General features: G+C 43.0%; 1 protein-coding gene across 1 annotated transcript in view; it reads left to right on the top strand.

The window, feature by feature from the left end:
• Positions 1–16,909, top strand: part of COL22A1 (collagen type XXII alpha 1 chain) — a 233,160-nt gene that overhangs the window by 59,721 nt on the left and 156,530 nt on the right. The window contains exon 4 of the mRNA XM_075024010.1: positions 9,788–9,862. Coding sequence (XP_074880111.1) covers positions 9,788–9,862 — 75 coding nt within the window. The remainder of the gene's footprint in view (positions 1–9,787; positions 9,863–16,909) is intronic.

Below are 16,909 nucleotides of genomic sequence, written 5' to 3'. Positions count from 1 at the left end.
TGAAGTACAGGCAGCGGATGCAGCTAAAATTATCCCAAGGAGCTCAGTAGCTGGGTCAGGAGTGACATGGTCCATCGGTGCCCATAGAGCAGCCCCTGGAAAAGGGCTTGTCGCTGTGGCTGCTGGCTCCTGGAGGATGTGCTCCAACTCAACTCCATACTGTCATCCTGTTGGATATTTTATGGGTCATCAGCATGAAGACATTTTGATGGCAATTTATCTGCTAAGGCAACGATTGGCCACTCAGGAGAAACCCTGCGGTTCACCGGGATCAAGCACGCTTTGCACGGTGAAGCTTCACCTCTTTCCCAAGATGGGAGAACCGGAGAGAAAGGGGTGGACTCATGCCCCAGAGTAGCAATCAGCTCACAGCCTGGGTGGAAAGCACTGCAGCTGCTAATTGCTTTCCTCCAAACCTTGTGCTGTTTGCCGACAAGCTCCTTGGCACACAGTCTGTGTATTTGTTTAGGGGCAGACACAAGAAAATTAGCTTGGAAGTGCTGAGGCCTGATGCTATATTCATAGTTCCCATAGTGCCATTTATTCCCTGTGGGAGCACGTGCAAATTAATTCTGTATGCTGCTCACTTAAATGGTGCTAATTGCATCAGTCCTCTTGACAATATGTCTGCTGTCAGCCGTCCAACAAGTTTCTTGCATTTTTGGGGGTGTGTTAGAGAGGGAGAGGCTATCAGTTAATCCTGCAGTGTAGGTATCTCTTGGAAAGATGATTCCTCACCAAGATTCAGGAGCTTCTCTAGGAAATTTTAAAGGACATCTGAAGATGGGCTAAGGGTTAGAGTATGGTGTCAACCTAGACATAGGGCTGTTGGGCTGTTCAGCATTCCCTGTCCTGGTGGGGGTCTGTAGTTGTCACTTCATGTGTGATGTTGGGGTGTACCTGTAGTAGGATGCTTCTTTTTGGAATCAAGATCCAGAGCATGGGACAGGCAGAAATGAGGAATAAAAAAGGCAGTGGACGGTGACAAAAGGAGAAGAGAGAAAAGCTTGGATCCAGGGTGAGAAGGTGGCATAAATGCATAGCACAGCCTGCCACATTGTGGGGAAAACAATATTTTTCACATTTATGTGACCAATTCCTGTGTAAGTGAGGCAGGACAGGAAGCAAAGTGTAGGAAAAGAATTTAACAATTTTTTTCTTTTTTCACCTTCAAAAGGACTTCAAGTGTTTTGCAAATGCCAGAACTCCCTGTATTTCCCCTGTCCCTACTTAAATAGGATACAACTTTTCTTGGCTGTGCACTCAAAACCTTTCCCACTTTCTTGTTTGAACTGAATGCGTTTAAAAATTGGTGACCTGTGACCATAAAACGGATTTAGCATTTTTGCCCAAGAGGGTCTTTTTGATCTTTATTACAGAGCTCTTAGCAAAGGATGATATTTACAGGCTTTACCTAAACTAGTAACCGTAAATGTGGCCAGAAGCATTCCTGGGCAGTGCAGTGCACTCATCTGCACTGGTGTCTGGCACATTTTGGCCCAGGCAAGCTAACACTCTGTCGGAACATTTCTAGGGCCCAGATGGGTACTTACAACATGCCAGGGAGCGTTCATGGTCAGCAGCTGCCTTGTTTTGGAGGCTGAGACCATTTGTTAGCATAGACATGGTCTTGAACATGCCTTGGCCTCAGTGCCCAGGAATGCACCCAACCATGCTTGTTTTAATTGGATGGATGTAACTGTGGTGCCTTTGATAGATGTCTAACTTGGGAACCATGTGTCCTTAGGTTCCCCCTGTAACAATAGGAAGGGAGTAGCTTTTTCGGGGGTAAATCAGGGCACCTAAATTGGGTTTCTGCTCTGAGTTGCCCTCTGAAGGACCCTTGCTTCTCTGTTCCTATAGAAGGAGCCAAAGAAGAGCATCCTCTTGCCTGGGACCTTAAATATATGTTGCATGAATGCTCTCTGGGGTATAATACTTAGTAGTAGTTTTGCTTGCCCTCTGTGTGGAATATACCATCTACTGACCAGTGCCGGGCACTGTGGTTCCTCAAAGAATCACATTTTCTGGCTGCAGTGCTGATAAAGAGCAGGGAGCCCTGTGATGCTGCTATCTGCACTCCCACTGCAGTCACTTGGGACCTTCTCCGCAGCCAGGGGAGTCTGGAGAGTAATTCAGCTGGGTGTTGGTGCATTTGTAGAATAACGTTTCAGTGGAAAAATGTGACAGCCTTGGGATATTATGAGGAGCAGGGTGGGCCGTAGCTGTGTTTGCTCAGTCTATAAGCTGTGTTGTGGGGAGGGTTTGTAATTCCCTTTCTATTTCATCGTGAGAATTTATGAGGCCCATCACTGTGGTGACAGAGTGCCTTGGTGTGCGAATATGGAACCCTCATCCATAATCAGTGTAGGCATTATTTGAAGGGAAAAAGGCAGAATCCACCTTGGCTGCAGCGGCCGTGAACAAGTGATTTTCCTGGCACTGATGGACTTTAAACTTCACGGTGTGAAGATACAGTGTGATTTCAGAAAGGAAGTGAGAATTGCATAAGGCATTAAACTGCAAGGTGGAATCATATAATTGCTGTGATGCTCTGTTTTACCTACACCTTGCTACAAATTGTAATGTTAGTATAGAAGCAATTGCAGTATCATTACACTGTCAGTGCCAGCACTGTAGTTGAAAAATAAGCCATTTTTCCTTATGAATTTGTTTCCAAGGGTGGGTGGCACTTCAAGGTTCAGTTCATTCACTGGGAAAGAATATCTGACAATGAACATTTGCAAAAAGTATTTAGTGAATATGGGCAGAGCATGGAGGTATTCTTTTAAAAGAAGAAGTATTTCTAAAAGAGTGGGAAAAAAACCCCTTCAATGTTGAGGCTTCATAATGGTCCATGTACAATGTTTTATAAAAGAAAAAAAAGGACAAATAAAGGTAGTGCTATATATAGGAGTCACTTTTGTCATCAGCTGACTGCAGGGAGTTAAGTGTGCTGGAGGAACTGCTGCACAGCGAACCCTCTAAGTAATTGAAGAGCAGAGCTAATGGGGTCTGAGAAAGCTCCTCTGAGAAACTACCTTCATGAAACCTTCTTAACTTTAAGAAAAAATTTTTCTCACCAGGCCCTTCCCCTTTAAGTGTAGGCTTCAATAGGAAAATTTGTTTCAATGTAGAAAAAATTTGCAATATTAACTGCATGAAAAAAGAAGCTTGCTCCATACAGGTGCCCACCCCCACCCCCCCACCCCCCCAAATCCCCTAAATCTCTCTTTCTTGCAAGGTTATTATTGTTTAGCTCTGAAAAGGACACAAGGTTCAGTGTTCATCTTTGGACAGTGTTGAAAGAATAGTTATTCCTTGCAAATATTTTAAAGTCTGGTCTAAAGTTTTAGGAGACAGCTTTTAATGAGGCCTGCACTTGCCAGACTATTTCCTTCCCGTGGACAGAAGTTATGGTGGTCTAAACAGCAGATGGGACAGCTGAAATGTTTAGGTTGGGAATATCACGCTTTTTTAAAGAAAGTGGAGACTTTCTGTTGTGGGAATGGAATAATGGTGGAGATGCAGAGAGTAGCTGAATGTCTGGCAATGCACTGGGTGCTGCTGAGATTCTGGAATCCTAAAACTCTCACTTTGGGAAAAAAAAAGAAACACGGTAATAAATAACGTTTGCTTTAACCTTCTTGTGTTTCTAGTCTCACCTCTCTACTTTATTCTTGTGTAACTTGACAGCTACACGTGTTCAGCATTCATTATACACAAGTCCCTGGAGGAGCCCTTGGCAGCTGAGGGCTTACTTATTCTTGAAAGAATAAAAATGAAAATGAAGAAACTGTCTCAGCAAAGTCCTAAGGACAAAAGGATGGAGGGCTGGCAACTGGGATTTGTGTTTAGCACTTTACAGGGAAGATTTCTCAATAGAAAGCCCTGAGGGGCAGCAGGATCACACCGTTCCTGGCCAGGGCTTGCTATAACAGACACGATGCCGCGACTTTAACCAAACTTTCCAAGTGAGGGAGTTGCCTTCAAAAGGGTATTTTGGGAAACAGCTACTGCGATTGGACTCGTGGAGAAGGCAGTCCTTCCAATCATTTTGCTCTTCCTATGGTACATATAGAAATGGAGATTCGTAAACGTGCGGGGTGAGGGGGGAACACCACGGTCCACCAGCGTGGGGTCCTGCGGCACTGCAGGCTGTGCCGCTCCCCCACGCGTGACCTGCCCCGGTGGGTCTGGCTGAGTTACTGCTCAGCCCCGAGGCAGATGTACGCGCAGGCTGGGTCTCCCTCAGCGGAGGGAGAGCCTCGTGTCCTCCTCATGTAAGCCAGTCCAGAGGTGGAAAAAGGAACTGTCAGAAAGGAAGAAGTGCCTTATGGTTTCACTCTGTCTCGCTTCAGTTTCAAGGGAGAGTTTGACAGGTTTAATAGCCCACTACAGTGCAAAGTCATTGCTCTGTTTGTATGTTTATAGACCCTAAATGAATCTTGTGTGTCAAACTAGCACTTCTCCCTTTGCCTTTGCCTTTACTGTTGCCTTTCCCTTTCCTTTGCCTCTCTCTCATCTCCTCTCTCTAATTTATCCTTCCTTCCTTCCTTCCTTCCTTCCTTCCTTCCTTCCTTCCTCCCTCCCTCCCTCCCTCCCTCCCTCCCTCCCTCCCCGCCCCCAGCCTCATTCTCTCTGCTCTTTTCTGTTTTGCTTTTGCTTTTCCTTTTTTTCTATCCCTTTTCCCTGACTTTCTTTTGAAATGGCTTGGAGGCGAAGAGACGTAAACTATCAGATCATTCACATTGTTCTTTTCCAAACTCACAGCCCTATTATTAGGGTTTCACGACAATATGTTATTAATATTAATTTAATGCTAGTGAAAGTTCCTGAGCTGACATGCTCTTCTGACATGTCTCTTATAGTGCATATACTCTGTAAGACGTATTGTCTCTTTTAATTTTAAAATATTTGACAGCTTTGGGATTTTTCTGTAGGGAATATTCTAAAGGATGATATGTAAAAGTGAGGCTTAAATCACTCATTATCATCAAACAGATCTCAGTATGATTTGCTTACAAAAAAGGATGTTATCTGCAGTTAGATCACTTTCAGAAAACTACATTGTACTTCCTTGAACAAGAAGCTCACACAAACCAAGTCAGCTTGTTCAGTGCTAAATAGGATTCAGAGGAGGATTTTGCGGTCATATCCCCTCTGGATGACATCCCATCCCTCAGGCGTGTCAACCACCCCACTCAGCTTGGTGTCGTCTGCAAGCTTACATGCATAGAGCTTCATAGTACAACACTAATTATGGGACTTTGAAATGATGATAACGTATCACTATTAAAAAATGAAAAATGATTCATATGTATAGCTATAGAACAGTTTGCCTGATCTCACTCACAAAAAAAAATAATTGACGTCGAAGCCAGTGAATAAAGTATTACACAATGGGAATTATTATGTATCCCTATTCAAGGATTATAATTTTAGGAGAAAGAGGTCATCTCTAACAAAACTAATTTCTTTCTGTGGAGAGTTAGTTTGGTTGATATGGTAACTACCTAGATATAATACATTGGTTCTTAGGCATTGTTATTGCATATTGAATGACATTTGCATTAAAAAGTAACACTCTACAATGGATTAAGAGCTGACTGATCTCATGTAGCAGGTGTCAGTGGAAAGTCATCATTTCTAGTGCAACTGTAAAAGGGTTATATAGCAGTTCTGGTGCTATTAAAAAATTCCATGGACATAAATGCAAAATCTTTGCTGACGAAATTTGTAGATAAAGCAAAGGATTGACAGAATATTACATAAAGTTGAGGCCAAAGAAGTAGTTTTAAACAATATGTATTTAAAAGCAACAGCAAGCTCATATAGATTTAATGACATGGCCAGAGAGGACGTAACAAGGACTGGTGGCTGAAAGTCAGTTCTGTCTTCTCTTTTGCAAATCTGTAAAAGTTTACAAATTTGTAGAGGTGTAGCTCCAGTGCAGATTTTATTACTCTTACTGCCGTTTGTGGTGGATGCTCATCGCTTCAAATCCTCCAAACACCGCGAGTGTTTGCTCAAAGTTTGGCCTGGCTGTAGCAGAAAGAATAGGCCTAAACACTCTTCTTCGGTGTTAAAATGTTCACCTGTATCAGGGATCTCACAGAAATGCTCCGCAGGAGGGGAACAGATTTATCTTGCCTTTTCTATCAAAGCACCCCTTGGTGTAGCAATGAAACCTGGTTGGGACCAATTGATGTGGTGTCGGGCTGGCACGCCGCTCCTTTGGACACAAGTAGCCACGCTGCTGACTTGAATGGTAAAGCACTAACCTCTTTTGTGCCTCTGTGAATTATTCTGTAGCTGGAAAGTGAGCATTGCAACCGTTTTCTTTCCCTTGTGGACTGTTTATGCTTGTGCCTTAGATGCAGGCAGAAAGGGAGAAGCCAAAAGGAGCACAGGACGTGTAAAATGAAGGCCAAAGTGAGGCCACGGTACCTTAAGACGTAATAAGAGATTTAAAGGACAGAGCTGGAAGAAGAGAATAATATTATTAACATTGGTATTTCTGTTTTTTGTGGCAAGACAGTTCTGCACCAAGGCCAAGCGCATGAGTTTGCTGTATAGTCCTGGTTCCAAAATAGGAGCTAAAACCAGGGAGATTTCGCTAGCTTATACTTCCCTGCTAGGAAGCCATGGTTCTTTCTAATTGGACCTGGTGGAGGGTGTGCGATATCATTAAAGATTGGAGTGATAATTTATATATCTATAATTCAGACATTGCCTCCCTGTTGCATGAAGAGGTACACTGCCGTGTCTGAGATGTTTTATTCTTGTCTGTGTATCTCTCAGGAGTCCTGGGCAGCAGAAGTGAATGACATTTTTGTGATTTTATTCATGCCTTCCATTTGTTTACTCTTTATTTGGGGAAATTTTGCTCATTTCGATTTCTTATGTTCCTTACTTTACTGCATAGCCATACATCTTCCAGTTCTGAGACTAGGGCTCAGAAGTGCTGTTTACTGCACTGACTCAGTGCCTGTAACCAAAAGAGCATTCGCTGTTAGCAAAGCCAAAAATTTAAAGGATCCGTATAACATCTGCACAGGGCTTCTGACACTTCTAAGCAAATCTTTTGTCAGTACAGCTTAGTTTTGAAGGGGAATAGAGGTGGCCTAACTTTGGCTCCTGCAAGTCTTAATGGTTTAAAAATTGTTCAACTCTTGAAGTTCAGCTAGCAGAGGAGAGCTTCCCTATTGTGTTGGGAAGTTGTGCAGACTTCTGATGGAGGGGAAACTACCACATATTTTCACATGTCTCATGTTAAGACATAAGCGGGTTTGAGTGATGTATCCTGGCTTTCAAACCACCAGGCATCAGGGAGCAAAAGAGACCTCTGGCTAAAATTTACACAAAGTCACCCTGTGCATCATTCAGTATTGGTTCCTGGTGTGGTGAAAAAACAAAGTGACTACTCTGAATTTTATCTGTAGAGGCAGCAGCCCTAAATATGATCCAAAGAAAATACGAAATGCCCTGGCTAACACACACTTGCATGAGTAATCAGTCTCTGGCCTCCCCCACTGCTGCAGTAAAGGGATGCCTGAATGTGTTTGACTGCTTTTGATTGCTGTGTTGGCTGTTGGGCTTCTGGCAATGGCTTTTACAGTCCCCTTTCTTTCCACCGAGCTGAGAGTGCCTCATCTGCAGCTGATAATCTGGACTGTAAATTCATTAGCACAATAAAGCAGGAAAAATTTCTGATTTCATTGCTAGGCTTAACCAAACATTGTGGTATATTATTTTTTTTACTGAGTCAGGAAGCAGGAGGAGAGATACAGAGCATGCTGGCCATGTCCTCAGAAAAGTAATTTTTATCTCATGGTTTTGGATGTAGCTTCACAAACAATTCAAGGTAGACCTGCTGTAGAAGGTTTTCAGAGAGCCCTGTGAGATTGTGCCCCATTGGTGAGGGTGTTACCTGGGCTTGGTCACCTTCAGGTCCTGGCTCCCCATCCCTTAGGGTGCAATTGGCCCTTGCTGCTCCTTTACGAGCACAATTAATGATACTGAAGGAATAAAGTACTGAACACCAGGTGGAGATGATGGTAAATACCATATGCATCAAGACGAGTATTGCAACTGCAGAGAATATGTGTATCATCATGTGTGCAACTGGGCAAATGAAGGAATGGGACTTGGCTGTCCTCACCTGGTTGTTCTTTAAATCAGAGAAAGGACATAAATGTGGGGCTGTGCAAGAAGAGAGAAGTCAGGGGTTCATTTTTATATTCTCATTAAACCGATTCCTTCTGTCCTGGTTTCAGCTGGGATAGAGTTAATTGTTTTCCTAGTAGCTGGTACAGTGTTATATTTTGGATTCAGTATGAGAAGAATGTTGATAACACACTGATGTTTTCAGTTGTTGCTGAGTAGTGTTTATACCAAGTCAAGGATTTTTCAGTTTCTCACGCGCAGCCAGCAAGAAGGCTGGAGGGGTACAAGCAGTTGGGAGGGGACACAGCCAGGGCAGCTGAGCCAAACTCGCCAACAGGATATTCCATACCATGTGATATCATGCCCAGTATATAAACTGGGGGGAGCTGGCCTGGGGGGATCGCTGCTGGGCAACTAACTGGGCATCGGTTGGTGAGTGGTAGGTAATTGCATTGTGCATCACTTGTTTTGTATCTTCCAATCCTTTTATTATTATTATTGCAATTTTATTATTGTTATTATCATTATTAGTTTCTTCCTTTCTGCTCTATTAAAGTGTTCTTAACCCACAAATTTTACCTTTTTTTCCCCAATTCTCTCTCCCATCCCACTGGGCGAGCAGCGGCGTGGCGCTTAGTTGCTGGCTGGGGTTAAACCACGACACTTGAGCTACGTGTCCCCATTGTTAACAAGTGTGCAATTACCTATTGATCTGGGAAAACAAAGCATGAATAAATGTTGCTTCAAAGTTGTGGCAGGAAAGACGTGGATAGGTAGACAGTTCTCTGCAGAAAAGCATTTACCTCTAATTGTGTTGACACTAATTGGAAGCATGAGAAATGGCTGATAAAGGTTGGGTATTCTCATTACATTTTTGGAACCTGTGTGTAGGGGTGAATATTCTTCAAAGTTTTAGTCATATTTAACTCTGCTTTCTGCTTGAACAAACTCAAGGAGCAGACACATAAATAGTCATGGGCCTGGAGGAGTGTTAACAGGGGAATCACACGTAATACAGTAAGATATAGGAGAGTGGGCACTTTTTTGTCTCTGACACTGGCCTGCGATGGGATTTTGGTGTGACTAAAGTCCCTTCATTGTTCTGTGCTCTGGATTCCCTTTCCTATCTTAGCACTTTAGGTTTGAGTTTTTTCTGAGTAGGAGCGGTCCTTTCTGAAAAGTTTGGGCAGCACCCCAATGTCAGCCGGGCCATCAGAACTTCCAACCAATCTGAGAGTGGAATCATATTCTATCTTTTCTTAAGTTTTTGTGACTTTCATGCAGATTTACAGACCGGTGAAAGAGGAAAACCCAGAGTGATGTCCTAGCTCAAGCAAAGGCTCAGGTCGTCTATTCTGTTTGGCTTCTTGGCTGGCCAGTCAGCAAAAAGTGTCTCAAAACCAGACATAGTGTATTGGGTCTCTTACCCAGCATGTGGTTAGGGGATAGGATGGAGGAAGGGTATTTAGGACATGCAGATACTGGGAACAGAATTATTGCTGTGGGACTACATGCAAGAGTTGGACAAAACCCAGGAGATCAACCTTTATTAGTTCTATGGCTTCTAAAATGATGTGTTTACTTGTGATAATTTTGTACTGGTTCTTTGGCTTTTCAGATGTCCTGTGTCCAAATGTCCACGTGGAAGGAGATCGATTCAAACACACCAGTGGGGGGACTGATGAGATTCCAGGTAAAGAGGCACACTTTTCTGCTGTACATCTGGGAATTGAAATAGTATAATTGTATGTTTCTACTGTGATGCTCTGATTCACTACATGTTTCCTAATTGGCATTTTCTTAATCCAACACACATTCAGTGGTGGAGAAGTATATTAGAAACTGCAGGGCTGGAAAAGAGTTATCTGTTGACAGTCAACAGCAAGTTAATCGTGAGCTTTCTTTTGATATGACAGCAAATTAAAAAACCAGTGAAGCTTAGTGTGGTAGATAGAGGACTGCAATAAGTCTTGGAGATGACTGTTTTTTTTTTACCACTCCACATTTGATGAGTTTTAATGTCCATTTATTTGATCTGTGATTGTTGTGGGACATCCAAGCACAATGGTAATTACCACTGAAGAAATGCTTATATATGTGTACGTAAGAAAAAAAAAAAAAAGATAAAAGGTTTCAAAAAGAACCATCTTTTCTGAAATGCCAGTGAAAGATCAAGAGGAAAGCCAGTCTGGTGATATCTCTGCGTTTCTGTGAGTTCTGATATATCTTTCCAGCCAGCTGAAGGACTTAATCTGTCAGATATATGCGTGGGCTGCGCCTCTTTTCAGCCCCCCAAGACTGTTTGAGCTGTTGGCAGAGAAAATCTGCCCATCAAGGATGTACTGGGAATATCTGTGACTGACCCAAGAACATAAGTCACTGCAGTGGGAGGCCAGAGTCTCTTCTGCAACTTGATTGTGAGTAGAAATGGTCAAGGTTTGACAGCTCTGCTACTCGCTCAGAGTTTTTTCATTAGGGGATTTTCGCTGCCTGCACAAAATATCAGTTCCAACTGTGCTGTCTGTAGGCAGCTTATTTTGGCTGCAGTCTGATTACATCTATGCCTGTGATAATGCTGGGTGATAACATCTTTTCTGGTCATTAGGCCCAAACTCATAATCCCCAAACACCCATTTTCAACTGCTGTCTGTTACTGGGTCTTGCATTAACCTGTTCTGACAGTCCTCCTGTCACTGGGCTGTGCAAACAGTAGAGCTATTCAGCAAATAGCCCTCCTGATTCTGAGTGAACCTATTTGCAGTGGAAGCTACTGCTCAAAATGAGTAGGAGGATTGTGTCCCTCCTCAGATGTTCATCTTCTGTATGATCCTTTCCAGAAGAATGGAGTTGCAAAAGGCTGTCTATGTCTTGTTTGTGATTATCTGCATTTTAATTCAAGTGCTAATTAATAGATTCTATGCTTGTATCTGACTTTAAAAATATGTGTAAAGGACAGGAATCCCACTTCAAGTGTGGTGCAAAAGTTTTGAGTAGAATGAGGTGTAGATGCATATCTGCATTTATACATGTATATACATATACTTATGCTCTTCTCTAAAGTTTTTGACTTATTTTTCCTTTTATCTTCAAATCCCACTTCCCTCCTAGAAAGTAAGTCAATATTCAGCATTTTAACTTAAAAGATGACTTTCCTGTCTTAGATCTGTAGACTAGTTCAGGTTGGAAGGGTCCTATGGAAATCATCTGGTCCAACCTGCTGCTCAAAGCAGGGCCTACTTTGAAGTTAGGTCCACTTTGAAGTTCGAACAGGTGGTTCAGGGCCTCATACAGTTAGTTTCGAGTATCTCTAAAGATGGACACTCCACAGGTCCTCTGGGCAACTGTTCCAGTTTGATCGCTATCGCACTGAGTATTTTTTTTCCCTAATATCTAAACAGAATTTCATTTATTACAACATGTCTGTTCCCCTGGTTAGACTGATAGCATACGGCTGTCATTTATTTGACCTAGGGAACTTCTCTTCACTGTAAAGCGTAAACATTCACCGTGCCATGCAGTGACTTAATAACAGGATTGTTGCAGTATTTAATTAAAGTGACATCTCTGGCCCCTGTCCACCAATACGAGAGGATCTGTAGAAGGTTCCTGATTGCTCCTGTATAGTGAGACAACAAACACTTCTTTTTCTTCCTGTTCCTGGTGGTTAGGAAAATGTATGCCTCTTCTCTGGAAAAAAATGAATGGATATTCTGGGTCTGCTAAGGGTCATTGTGCTGCTGGAGATGGATCAGTATAGGACCAAAATGCTGTTCCATTCCTTATGTACTCCTTACATGCTCTATAGCATTTTCTGAAGACTCTGGGTTCCTGGGTCCAGTTCCAACAGAACATCATTGCCTTCTCCCAGCTAAAATAACTGGAAAATTTTTGTTGGCTTAGTGTGCTGTGTTTCCTCTTCCAAAAGGATATGTTGTGCTGTTAGTGGTTGCTGAAAGGCTTTTGTATTCTGCCCCAAAGAGGAGTGCACTTCAATTTTGAGGAGCAGCCTGCCTCTTGCTCCCTTACACTTGTGAGAGCAGTTTAGCTCTGGGTTTTCTGTGGATTGACAGGTGACAGCACCGAGGGGGAGGCTGTTCCTCTGCTACCCAAGTCCTCGTATGTTCAAGGATTTGAAGTTAACACTCTTGTATCAGGTGCTCCACTTGGAAGCTTAATGACAACCAAACCTGGTCCTTGCCTAGCAAGCTCCTCACACAGAACTTCATAGGTACATCTTGCACAACCTTGGAAGTTGCAGTAAATCTCATTTTGGGGACAGGGAAGACTGCATTAAAAGGCTTCTCAGATTAAACACCTCTTCCCTCTCTCAGACAGGGACAAGACATCAGAACCGAAGGTAAGAGGGACCAAAGCTTTTCTGGGGATTTTTTTTCTTATATTTTTATTGGGTGAAATGCACAAGCAGATGGCACAGGCAATTGTTTCACACAGAACATCACCAAAGCCAGCCCTTTCTTGTATACCCTACCTGCAGACAAGTTATAGCATGACCTGCTACCTTTAAGTCTGTGTCTGCAGTTAAGTGAATGTGAATTGAGTCACTCTGGATTAGTAGAAGTAAAAATAGAAGCTAAATCATAAAATGAGCTATAAAACTTGGGGAGGTGAAGGGAACCAGTGGTGTGACTGAGAGGTGGCAGATGCGTGGGATTTTGTTGGGCTGAGAGTACGGGTGAGGGTAGGGAGGATGGCTCCCTGCATAATCAAATTAATAACTGCATCAAAAAACACATTATGAGCTGGAGGAGAGCCAACAGACTAAACTGATATTTTCCTTTTAAAAGACAGGTGATTTTTTTTCTTTAGACAAGCAGAACTAAGTAAATCTCATCTATCTGGACTTCAGCAAGCATTTGTTGGACTACTGTATTGAAAGTCACTGCTAAAGTGAAAAGGAATAGAGACTAATAAATGTGTAAGTGAGCCAGAAACTGGCTAGCAGGAGATAATGATGAAGTTTCTAGGAGAGGGAATAACAAGCCAGAAGACAGACAGTGGTAGACCTCCTCAGGGTCCAGTTTTAGGTCTAATATTCTCTGTGAGTTTCCACTGTATAGACTGGGATCAGAATATCCTTGAAGGAGGAGCTGGTTGGCCTCAAAAACCTTGGAGGTTTTCCAACTGACTTGGCACTATTAGTTTAAAAGGCCCGTTGTGGTACGTATGGATCAATAACAGGACTTTGTGCTATAAAGTCATGCTCTGGAAACTGATAGTGTCTTCGTCAGCAGATGTTTGTAAGTCAAAGTGCTGTACAGCTGGGGAAAAAGGCAGAGGTCATTACTGGAGAAGGTAAAGTAGGTCTTGTAGAGATAGGGAAGGATTCATGAGAGTGGACAGGGCTTTGGTTACAGCTTATCGAGAAAAAAAGTGTGCTCAGACCTCCTTAGCTCAGGAAAGATGGATTCAGCCTTGAGGAGCTATTAGTGTGTTCAGGAGCCAGAGAGACTATTTTCAAACAGGAGATTAAAAAACTGGGTTTGCTTAATCTTGCAGTGTGCAGGTAGAAAGGGGAAATACTATTGCTTTCTGCAAATAGATCAGGGGAATAGCGGGAGGGAGATAGGGGAATCACTCAAGCTAAAGGACAAAGAGTATAAGAAGAAATGGATATCAACTGTTTAAGAGATACATTTAAGACATTAGAAGAAGGTTTCAAACTGTCAGAGATATGAAGTAGTGGAACAAGTGGCGGAACAGTAGTAATGGAGACAAATAAACAGCGACGGATAGTCTTGAGTCCTCTCATAGCAGAGGATTGTACTCTATGACCCGCTGGTATCATAGCATTTAAATAAAAAATCTCTAGTTGTAGCATTCAGTAAGGGCTGCCACAGTGAAGTAGGATCGCATGAGATAAGAATATATGGGCAGCTTTACTACTGATACAAATTTTGGCAGTGAAGTGAAGCAGCATCTGCTTAACAGTTCATAACACGTAAATTCAGAATATAAATGTTGCTGCATGCATTAGAAATCACACAGGGAATTTTGAAAGAAAGCAAGAAATCTGGTTAGAATACCAGGATAAACAGTTTCTCTTCCAGAAAGTCTGATATTTTAAAGCAATGCTTAATGATACTTTAAACAAAGTTCTTACAGCATCCTTGTGGGTACCGTGGGGGTTTTTTATCAAGTAGAGAAATGAAGACAAAAGAGGGTTTAACTCATCTGCCCTGAAGTATTCAAAATAAAACGCCAGCTGTAATACTTAAGACCTCTTATATTGCTGAATCGTCATTTTGGTTCCATCAGCGTTTAACAAAGGATCATGGCCCACTATTAATCATGACCAGGCAGGAAAACACAATGATAACATTTTGCACCCTGAAGATGTGCCCCTTGTGTATTTTTATGAACCATTATATTGCATCAAAACAACACATAAAAGTTATTGAAAATGAATTATACTTCTTGAGGTTTTAAAACTTCACATTTGAATTATTTGTATTTTAAACCAGACCTGCAGGGCATGGGATTTGGTTGCAGAACTCTGGATGATCCGTAGAATTAAAAATGGGCTGAGCTCTAGTCCTCAACATTATCTGTCAGAGGAGATAATACTTCTCAGCAGATACTGACGGCTGTTTTCAGAGGGAACCTGCCACAGCAGTAAAGGAAGACCTGCAATGATTTCCATAAGTGCTAAGAGAAGTTAAACTGGGGGAGGGATACTTCCAACCACTATATCACATTATGCATCCCATACAAGCCACACTGGATCGTGTTAATGGGGCAAGGAGGGAACATAAAAGCCCTGACTCTAACTCCTAAGTAGTCGAAAAGACTGTGTGTATGAAGAACAGCAGAAATTGCATTATGGGTTGTACCACAGATTGACCTCAGCCTCTAACTCTCTTCCCCATCTCAGAAACCTCCAAGCGCAAATGAGCAAAATGCCAGTGTATTTATGACCTCTGTGTTTTTCTGTAGCTCTATAAAGGATGTTTGGGCATTTTACGATAGAGGCACTGGTTGTAAAACTAGTACCCTACAATTATAGACTGCAGTGGCCGGGTTTAACTGTCAGCATGTCTCCAGTGTCCTGCGGTTTGCAGCACAGCGTTCGCATTCCAGAGATGCCGGTGACTCACTAGCTAATTACAATATCGCTAGGACTATTTATATTTGCCCACTAAGACACGTGGTAGCAGGAGGAAATTGGAGTGTCCAGGCTGTTGAACCTGCAGAACGAGCACATTAGACCGATGTCCTCCCGGGGACAAAAGTGTTTTTGTGGTGCCTGTGTGATGGGCATTTTGCCCTCCCTTTGCACTTGGCAGTCTGTATTGTCCCTCTCACAGTCTCCTTGGGAAGCCCCTGAGAGGCAAGTGGAAAATCCATAAATAGCTGCAGAGATTTGTAACGGATCACTGTCTTCAGACAGTAGATGCACAGACACTGCACATACGCAGTGATGGTGTGAAGATGGCTATTCGTGTGGACACCAGCTACTCTTCTTTCCATCCTCAGTGTTAAACCTGTGTAGGCAGGACTGGATGCAGCTATAACGTTGATGGGAGATGGGGCAGAAGAACGAAGCTTTGCTGTGCCATGGCACAGCCACTTTGCTGTCACGTTTTTTCAGTGCCCCGTCACAAGGCAATGATAATGGGGATAGGGCGAAGGGCTTCTTATTTCCTCCTCCCCGCCCCTGCTTGCCCTAGGAAGTCCCCCATAAAAAATTTCATAAAGAGTAATTAGCACTGACTTCAGTGCTAATGATGTTCTCCGTTCTCTAAGGATCTGGAGAGCTGAATTTGAAACGGGGTTCCTTAGACACATACATCTGGCTATAGTTGCTGTATATTCATGAGAAGTAAATAGGGAAGATAGCAGCTGACCTGTACCTGGAGTCCCAGGAGTCATTTCAGTCTCCTGTGAGCTGGAGAAAATGGCTGGACTTGTGCTGTGGGGTGGATTTGTCCTCTGGGCTGGCGGGTGGGACCTGCAGTGCAGGTGACCTTACGAGTCCCTTTTAGCTTTGCTTTCTAGGAGTCTATGTACTGTGCAATAGCTAATCTCAACTTTATAGCCTAGATCATTGCGCTTAAAAGATCTTTGAAGTTTTTCAGAGGTTGCCAAATGATTCATCTGCGTTCAAGGACATTTTAATACCCAGTAACTCCCAAGAAAACCAGGTCAAGCAGTCATACGTGACTTCTAATTGTTGCCACTGCAGTCCTATGGGCTTGCTCTAATCTGTGCATTACATGTGCAGTGTGGCATGCCCGGTGTCCAGATCCCCCAGTTATCCAGCACGGGGACCTGTGGTGGTTTCTTTTGGGCTTATTTACCAGGGAATTTCCTTTCTACAGAAACTAAAGGATTGGGAAATGGAAGTGTACAGTCACCCCAACAGGGGGTAGGGTGCCACCAACATGTGCATCTGGATTAGGAGCCTGGAAACACTGAAGCATCCTGCAGAGTACACATAAACACGCTGTCACCAACAGAGCTGGGTTGAGGCATTCCTTGAATTAAAAGCCTATCTTTTAAATTAATCTTTTTCCTAGTATGGTCAGAGATGTAGCTATTACCCAACATCCTGGATCTCAGTGGACTTCTGGCAGTGCGAATGACCTGAGCAGCGCTAGGCATCAGATCTGTGTTGGAGCAGGTCGCCTGGCTGAGCTGGCTCAATGACAGCATGAAACATGGAGAACAAATGGTGAAATTACTTTAGAGTCTGCTCCTGCAGGAAGAAAACTGGTAACAG

This window comes from Buteo buteo, chromosome 3 (assembly GCF_964188355.1).
Source record: "Buteo buteo chromosome 3, bButBut1.hap1.1, whole genome shotgun sequence".
Taxonomy (NCBI): Eukaryota; Metazoa; Chordata; class Aves; order Accipitriformes; family Accipitridae; genus Buteo; species Buteo buteo.
The sequence above is the reverse complement of the archived record's forward strand: the minus strand, read 5'-3'. Positions and strand labels throughout refer to the sequence as shown.